We start from the raw sequence: 9065 nt of genomic DNA on the forward strand, positions 1-9065 counted from the left end.
GTACAAACAGCCAAACTTGCGAAAAAACGCTGCCCACAACTGCTTTAATATAATTAAACCTTATATACTAAATAAAATGTTTTAAAATGAACCGTCTCAAAGGTTACGATGATCCGCCGAAGTTATTTGCAGAAAATAGCAGTGGAGATCGGCGGAACTCGGTAGGGTTTTTGCGGGCCACACCCCTTTAGAGCAGTGCTTATGCTGGTGGTGTAGCACGACACGCTAATCTGCATAAAATGAAATTGTTAAAAAAATTAGTTGTTACCTGATGCTGATCAGCCATAAAGAAAAACTCAACAGGCCATACAATCGATCCAAAATGGCGTCAACCTAACAGTCGACGATTGCAAGACGATACCGCACAGAAACATAAGCCACTTTTGAAAACCGCTAAACCCCAATTTTGAGAGCCATTAGAAGTAAATACCACACCACCGTGGACAAAAACAATGAACAAAACTATTTACCTTGATATGCAGTGGAAAAAAGCGAGAAAACTGTTGAGAAAGGAGACAAAAAACTGGAGCCTTCAATAATGTGCGACTGAGTAGTGGCTGAGCTGTACTGCAAATGGCGTCGAAGGTTCATGGGTTAAAGCAGTAACGAAGCCTGTTGCCAGTAGTTAAAAAAAAATTATTTTCAATTTCAATTTGAAAATTGCATAACAACAATTTTTGTTTTAGCAAATTATGTATAAATTAAAATTATCGTAAATTTTATTTTAAATTCAAGTGAAATATAACAAATTTGCAACAATGTGGCAGTTTCGAGAAACAAAAGTATCAATCAGCTGGATAATTGCCTCCCCAGGAGGCTCCTACGGCAATCCACAGATGGCTTACCATCATGGGATTGAATATGGAGCGCCTCAGGATTTATTGTGTTGAGTGGGTCCAATAACATGGAAGTATTTAAAACAGATGCCCCTGTTATACCATGTAAACGTTCAAAGTGTTCCCTAACTTCCTCAATTGACTTTTTTTTCCCTTGCAAGAAATAGGTTATCTCGGAATTTACATTTAATGTCTTGGTCAACGGCCAGACATAGTCTGCACTTAAGGAAACCCTTAGAAAATCGTATTTTGAAGCAACCTATCTGGTGACTCCCCAAGTTATCTGCAATCACTGCAGCAAGAGTACCTCGAATAGTGGATCCTTCCCAAGAATATTCATAACAACACCTTGTTCTAGTTTTTTCAAATCCTCAACAAGAGGTCTAAGCAATACATTTAAACCAAACTGCTTCACTGTTGTGTTGCGAAAGATGAAAACTACATTGATGGCTTTAAAAGTGGACCTATCCCTCCTTTCAAGATTCCCCAAGGAAAAATAAACAAAGAGAAGTTTGTTTTTTTTCAAACGATTCCTATTATCCGCTGTTATTGAGGCTTCATCGATATACAATAGGATCTGTAACGCCCCAAGATGAGTCTTAAAAAGGTAATTCGTTTTAATACCTTCCCCACTTTCGAAGGAGGTATATTTGTTGGACTTATTTTTTAACTTTGACTACCTCATGAAACACATCCTTAAAGTTAAGAATTCTTTCTAATTGTTTTAGAATGGGAACGTAAATGTAGGTTTTGGGTTTAAAATGCTGATCTTTACCTGTTTTGTGACGACCAAAATCTGCTGTCTGAATAGGGAGTTTGATGTTGACTGGTTCTATCATGCCTATATGTTAATTTAAAAATTTGTCACACTCACATTACTAACTGTACACACTTGTAATGAATACTAACCAAAGTGTTTAACAAAGTATTGGTTTTGGGAGGACTGGTGCCTTAGTTGAGCAAATGGGGTTTCTTTGCAAAGCAAAATACTAGACAAAGCAGAAAGAGGATCCAAGTTGTTGTTCACTATCAATCGAATAGCTTCCTGTAACTTGTTGTTCACAGCATTGTTGGCTAATTGCGTTCCAGCATCCATCACATATTTAATGTTGACTAGTGGTAGCTTTTGTTCTGCTAGAAGCTTTAGAATGAAATCAGCAGCAAGTGAGCCCAAATCAATTGGGGGAACTTGTAATGCAAAATGTTCAGTGGTTGTTGCAACATCAACAACAACACAGAAAAAATGTCTGGTAAACAACAAAAAAACACACACTTGAAAATTAAGTATTATTTACCAAACATAGCTATAGCATTGTTCCGAATCCTACAACTCCGAAATAGCTAGAAGAGGCTTTGTCGCGATCGGTATTTTTCCATAGGCGAGAACAGAGGCAGGGGAACGCAGACGACGTAACGACAAGGGAAGAACACGTTTGGCGGCGTTAATTACACACGAGAATTCACCAGTTACAGTCGCGTCAATCGTTTTCAATATAACAGGATTGTAATAACTAAATGTCAGTTTGATTTAACGTGCCCGTAAAACAATACAGAGTATCGAAAATTACCTACAGTATAAAGTCAGTGCGTATCGATAACATTTTGGTGCATCGACCGGGAATCGTGAATCCCAACGAACTGATCCGTAAATTGTAGTCGTCTTATCGCTCTGTATCGTGCACATCGTTTACGCCACAGCACGAATATTCATGCCGACATTTGTCTCTCAGTGAGAGGATCTACAATCAAGCGTTACTTTTAGAACAGAACTTAATTAGACGATTTACGTTCACACGTGCTCGCCCTATTAGCACCCTGAGTCGTCTACGCTCGAAGTACTGTCATAATAACTTGATTGTCGAAAACCTAAGCTTGTACCCGTCTCGTCGACAAGCTCGTGTCTTAAATAACGTGTAACGTGTTACATTCGCAAACCAGTCCCGCGTGGCAGATCACGTATCCATTCCGCAAATTGCTCCCTTACGTCATCCGTTGTCATTCAAGCATGGCCAACAACGCCTTTCCCCTTGAAGCTATTCAAGAAGAAGAACCGGAGGAGGAATTGGAAGAATGGCAAACGACCAACGATCCTGCTGAGCTAAAGCATTACCGTACTCAGGCAAAGAGAATTCACATGAAGTCACTCAATCAAGCTCTCCTTGCCGTCCGGATGCTAGAAGATGTTGATACAGTCAACGTATATCGAGTTGGCTTGGTCCGTGCATACGACATAGTTGAAAGAATTCACCATCGCTACGTGGAAGTCTGTATGTTCGACGGTGAAGAGCTGGACAGAGAAACCAGCTGGGGAATTGATATTTCCATCAAACATTCGAAGGCGTTAGCTGACGTGGCCAACTACTTAGATTCCTGTCATGCCCGCGCAAGATCAGTTGCAGGTTCCAGCCGCAGTAGCATTTCTAACCGTTCATCAGCCTCATCGACACGCCGTAAACTTCAAGAGGCAGAGCGGCTAGAAAAGGAAATGCAACTAAAGATTCAACAGGAAAGAGCTGAAGCCTTACAACAAGCCGAAGAGGATGAACGTATGCAGCAGTTGGAAACCGTCAGAAAGGTAGAAGAAAGACGGGTTGAAGCAGCACGTAAGGAACGACAATTGCAAATGGAGCTGGAGAAACAACGCTACACTGGCTCCTTGTTACGCAAACAGCTCGCAAACGAATTAGCAGTTGCCGAAGAGATCGACGAAATGGAAACGTCCCGATTTGACAAAACAGATGTCTGGAAACCTTCTGCCGTCCCATCTCATCCACCTGCTACGCTTATCCCAAATTTCCGTATACCGTGTGGGACAGCAACGTCAACGCAACCATGCTCTGAATACGAGCCGGCTGCGTCTGAACAGCCGTCTACGTCCGACCAGCCGTCCTCGTCGATTCCCAAGCTAAATGCCAACGGCTCCAGCTACGTACCACCAAACGTATTCAACCAGCAAAATCCAAGTATAGCTCAGCAATTCACCTCAAGCACTCGTCCGTCACTGATTCCAACAACCACGACGTCGGCGCTACCCGTCCACAACCGAGTTACGAAACAAACGTTTCCGCCACAAAGACCAGTTCACGCTCCACAACCAACGGTGTATTCTCCTGATGCCTGGATATTCGCCGTAAATCGTCATGACGCACCTCCGACATTTCGTTCATCATCGAGACCGCCGAAAGCTGAACCACCGAAGTTTGACGGCAACCCGATAAACTGGCCTATGTTTATCCAGTCATTCAAGGTTCAAATTCACGAATAATGTTTCAGCGATGCTGAACGTCAACACCATCTACGTGCAAGCTTGACGACCGAAATTCAGAACAATCTTGGCGAAGTTCTACTCACCCCTGGATTATACTCCTTTGCATTGAAAGAGCAGCAACGGAAGTTCGGAAATCCAAGAATCGTTTCAACCGCTTGCTCTTCATCTCTCTTAAAGCTACCTTCGTTTAAAGATAGCGACTACGAATCGTTAAAGCAGTTTTCGTCCACACTCCGTTCAGTCGTCGCAACTTTGCAACTTGGTGGATATGGACTGGAACTACACAGCAGTACAACCTTGGCTCAATTGGTTGGAAAATTGCCGCCCACCTTACGCAGTAAATGGGCCGAAGTGAGCTATCGAATTCAAGATAGATTGCCTACGATACTCGACCTGGACACGTGGCTCGATGACGTTACGATGGCGGAATACTTCGTCCGTGTTGGCGTCAACCCCACACCACAGCAAGGCAGTCATCCGAAAACTCGAGAAAACGTACACAGGTCGTCGAACGAAAAACAGAATAAATCGACCAGGACCCCCATGGTCTTTTCTACGACCGTAAAAATTGCATCCTGCCCACATTGTGACGTTGCTCATCGCCTTCACCTCTGTGACAAGTTCAAAGCCTTAAATCCCACGGAACGATCAGAAATCGTCAAAGAAAAAAGATGCTGTTACCGGTGTCTCGACGACCGCCATCTAAGTTCCGAGTGTACGAAGGAAAAGGAATGTGGAACGGACGAGTGAAAACGTCTTCACCAGATCACCACCCTCTTCTCCACGGAGCACCGCGGATGTACCCGAAAACGCAACGATCGAGCTTGATGTCATCCTCGTCTCAAAAGAGCCGGTTTAATGGCTTGGTCTCCTACGGCTACGAAAGTGAAACGACCTTGCTGCCTATCGTCCCTATGTTAATGGAAGCTAATGGCCGAACCTGGACCGGTTATGGATTGCTGGATCCTGGAAGCCAAATCTCAATGATAACCAACGCGCTTGCAAACGAATTGGGACTTCAAGGCGAGAAGGGAATTTCAAGAATCGGAACGTATCACGGCCGCGACCCAACCGCAAACACAACAAAGGTGTCTTTCAGAATCTCTTCTTTGGACAAAAGCAGTTCCTTCGAAATCCCGAACTGTTACTCCGTTCCCGTCTTAAGAATCAGAAACGAAAACGTTGACCTAAGGAAGTTGGTTAAGGATTGGCCTCATCTAGCCGGATTGAAAGTTCCCACCCAAAATTCCGTGGACGTGAATGTGTTGATCGGCTCGTGTGATATGGCGCCGCAAGAGGTCCTGGAAATCAAAAGAGATCCGTTGAACGAGCGGGCCCCACGAGGACTACGAACAGCCTTTGGATGGTGTATAGCTGGACCGATCTCTCCAGCCGCCGTTGCACAACTGCAGTGCAACTCGCTCTCATTAGCGCCCCCACCCGACCAAGATCTTGTGAATGCAATTGATCGCTTTCTACTCACCGAGACTTACGAAGCCCGAGCAGGTGTCAAGGTGCCGATTAGCGATGAAGAAGTACACGCGAACAAGATCCTAAACGAAACGATGAAATTCTTAGGCGATCGATACGAGTCGGGACTTCTCTGGAAAAACGAAGAGCCGAACCTGCCCGACAACAGCCACTCTACACCAGCGCGCTTCCTCAAGCTAGAACGAAGACTCATCGCCGACGAAAACCTTGATAAAAGGTACTCCGCAGCAATCAACGAGTATATCAGCCTTGGTCACGCCAGAAAACTCTCACCAGAGGAGGTTAACTATCGTCCAGCTGGCCGAACCTGGTTTCTGCCTCACCATCCGGTGATAAATCCGAAGAAACCTTAAAAATGCCGCCCGGTCTTTGATGCCTCCGCGTACTACAAGGGAATGTCGCTAAACTCTGCCCTGCTGAAAGGACCCGACCTGCTAACCAACCTCATTGGTGTGCTGATACGTTTCCGACAACATCCGATAGCGTTGAGCGCGGATATTGTTAAAATGTTCCACCAAGTAAGGGTGCGGCCAAAAGACGGGGCCGGCACTTCGCTTCTTCTATCGTGACCCGGGTATACAGGAACCACCCTCCGTTTACCAAATGAACGTGCAACCCTTTGGCGCAGTTTGCTCTCCGGCAATTTGTGCTCACGTTCTACGTCAAGCAGCCGAAGACGGCGGGACTGATGTAGCAGACGTTACCAACCAAATAATCGACCATTTTTACGTGGATAATTGGTTGACATCATTTCCAACTGCCAAAGAAGCTATTTAGCAAGCAAAAAGGGTGGCAGACGTTCTACTTCGAGGAGGATTCGAGCTCGCCCAATGGGGTTCATCATGTCCAAAAGTTCTATTGTCGTTGCCTGGCAATCCAGTCTCATCCATCGATTTAGCCCTACACGGAATGCCCATAGAGCGGACGCTGTGGCTCTCACTCGACTACGGCAGCGATTCGTTTGTGGTGAGCGCAAGCATAAAACTGGATGGAGCGACGAAACGAGAAATATTTCGAGAAACGTCAAGCGTCTACGACCCATTTGGGTTTCTTTCACCGGTGTTGCTACACGCAAAACTTATCCTGCAAGCTGTATGCAGAAAATCGGTTGGCTGGGACGATCAACTAGACCAGATGACCGTCGATGAGTGGCAACATTGGGCCGTCTCCCTCTCGAAGCTAAAACCGCTCTCCGTCTCACGATGTTTTAACCCAGAGCTACCAAAAGCGCAAGGTGTGGGACTTCATCTGTTTGCTGACGCATCCGAATCAGCATTTGGGGCCATCGCCTATCTCCGATTTGACAATGCCGACGGCGTAAAAGTGTCATTTGTTATGGCCAAGGCAAGAGTGGCACCCATCAAATACGTTTCGATTTCCAGACTTGAGCTGTATGCAGCATTACTCGCCGCCCGTCTAGCATCAGTGATCAAGTCAGAACTCCGACTAAAAATCGACCAAGCCACATTCTGGTCGGACTCCACAACGGTTTTGAGATGGATCAACTCTCCACACTATCGATTTCATGTTTACGTTGGAAACCGAATAGGCGAAATATTGGAGCTGTCCGAAAGTAGTCAATGGTTTTATGTCCCTACAACTCAAAACCCAGCAGATGACGTCAGCCGTGGCGTCACATCCAAAGAATTTTCCATCGAGAATCATTTCTTTACCGGACCATCTTTCCTCTATCAATCACCGCAAAACTGGCCGGCCTTCCCCGATGTAAAACAGGAAATTGACGAAACAGAGGATCCCGAAGTTTGCTTTACGAGATGGGTTGGTGCGACACTTCCCGTAACCGATTTTATTGATCAGCTCACCACGTACAGCTCCCGCTATCCGTTTTTAGTCGGCGTCGACGGCTACGTCAAACGTTTCATTAATAACGCTCGGAAAGAAAAAACCCATCGTGATTTCGGCAAACTATCGGAAACCGAGGTCAAGAATGCGAAAGCGGAATTGTTTAGGCGCGCCCAGATGTCTGCCTTTCCTGAAGATTACAGTAATATAAAGGAGGGAAAGCAGCTCGATCCTGGTTCAAGCCTAATCACGTTAACGCCATTCGTCGACCATCAAGGAGTTTTACGGGTCGGAGGACGTATTGAAAATGCTCCAGTCTCACCGGAAGCTCGTCATCCGATGATACTCCCAGCCGACGAAAAGGTCACCGAATTGCTGATTTATAGTCTCCACCTCGAGTTCGTACACTCCACTACAGAGAGAACCTTTCACGAATTACGTAAACTCTACTGGGTTCAACGCGGACGAAAAACGGTGAGAAGAATTATAAACAAGTGTTTCAAATGCAAGCAACACTACGCAAAGGCACTTTGCCCAATGATGGCCGCTCTTCCCGGTTACCGTCTGAAGCCTTTCTACCCCGCCTTTACACACACCGGAGTAGACTTCTTTGGCCCGTACAACGTAACGATATTCAGACGGAAGGTAAAACGCTGGGCCTGTTTATTTACTTGCATGTCATCAAGAGCCGTGCACCTGGAAAAATCATACTCTCTTGACACTTCCTCCTTCATCAACTGCATCAGTCACTTCGAAGATCGCCGTACAACCCCGAAACATTATCCCAGTGATAATGGCACGAACTTTGTTGGAGCTCTGCGTGAATTTTCCGAGTGTCTCCGTCGGATGGAACAGCTAGCCATTCAAGATGGGCGAAAACGAAGAACGGTGACTTGGAGTTTCAACCCACCTGCCGCGCCATATTTTGATGGAACCTGGGAACGTCTAGTTCAATCGTCAAAACGTGCCTTAAGATTCGTACTAAACGAGCAAACTCTGACTGACGATACTTTAATCACCACGCTAATTCAAGTCGAGAAACTTCTCAACGGCTGCCCGTTAACGTATGTAAGCGTAAACCCGGCGGATCCTGAACCCATTACGCCAAATCATCTTCTCCTTCGACACGAAAATCCGTACATACCTTTTGATTTGTTCAACGAAAACGATATGACGACCAATAGGAAGTACCGCATTGCTCAGTACTTAACTGATTGTTTCTGGAGACGTTGGATGAGAGAGTATCTTCCCAGCCTTACGGAACGACGAAAATGGCTACATGGACAAAAGAATCTCAACGTTGGCGACATCGTGATCGTTATCGAGCCAGATACACCCCGTGGAGAATGGCCAATCGCTCGTGTCGTCAAGGTTTTTCCGGCCCAGATGGCGTAGTCCGTTCCGCAATCCTTCACCTTCGTTCGGCTACCAAAACCTCCGAACTTCACCGCCCGGCTGTGAAACTTTGCTTGTTGGAGTCTTGGGATACGGATGGTGCGTCCGCTTACGAACGCAGAGCCGGCTATGTTCCGAATCCTACAACTCCGAAATAGCTAGAAGAGGCTTTGTCGCGATCGGTATTGTGCCATAGGCGAGAACGGAGGCAGAGGAACGCAGACGACGTAACGACAAGGGAAGAACACGTTTGGCGGCGTTAATTACACACG

At 45.8% G+C, this 9065-nt stretch overlaps 2 protein-coding genes and 1 pseudogene across 2 annotated transcripts; 2 read left to right on the plus strand and 1 right to left on the minus strand.

Moving 5' to 3' along the window:
* Positions 1-970: 970 nt before the first annotated feature.
* On the minus strand, positions 971-2520 carry LOC123475653 (annotated as a pseudogene).
* Positions 2521-4931: 2411 nt separating this feature from the next.
* Positions 4932-5948, plus strand: LOC123475654. Its single transcript, XM_045178649.1, has one exon. The coding sequence runs from the start codon at positions 4932-4934 to the stop codon at positions 5946-5948; it is 1017 nt and encodes a 338-aa protein (XP_045034584.1).
* Positions 5949-6504: 556 nt separating this feature from the next.
* On the plus strand, positions 6505-8793 carry LOC123475655. Its single transcript, XM_045178650.1, has one exon. It carries the CDS (start codon positions 6505-6507, stop codon positions 8791-8793), a length of 2289 nt encoding a protein of 762 aa, XP_045034585.1.
* The last annotated feature ends 272 nt before the right edge of the window (positions 8794-9065 follow it).

Source organism: Daphnia magna, linkage group LG9, assembly GCF_020631705.1.
Source record: "Daphnia magna isolate NIES linkage group LG9, ASM2063170v1.1, whole genome shotgun sequence".
Classification (NCBI taxonomy): Eukaryota; Metazoa; Arthropoda; class Branchiopoda; order Diplostraca; family Daphniidae; genus Daphnia; species Daphnia magna.

Coding starts and splice junctions, on each gene's coding strand:
- LOC123475654 (XM_045178649.1), top strand. CDS start 4,932: ATGTCATCCTCGTCTCAAAAGAGCCGGTTTAATGGCTTGGTCTCCTAC.
- LOC123475655 (XM_045178650.1), top strand. CDS start 6,505: ATGCCCATAGAGCGGACGCTGTGGCTCTCACTCGACTACGGCAGCGAT.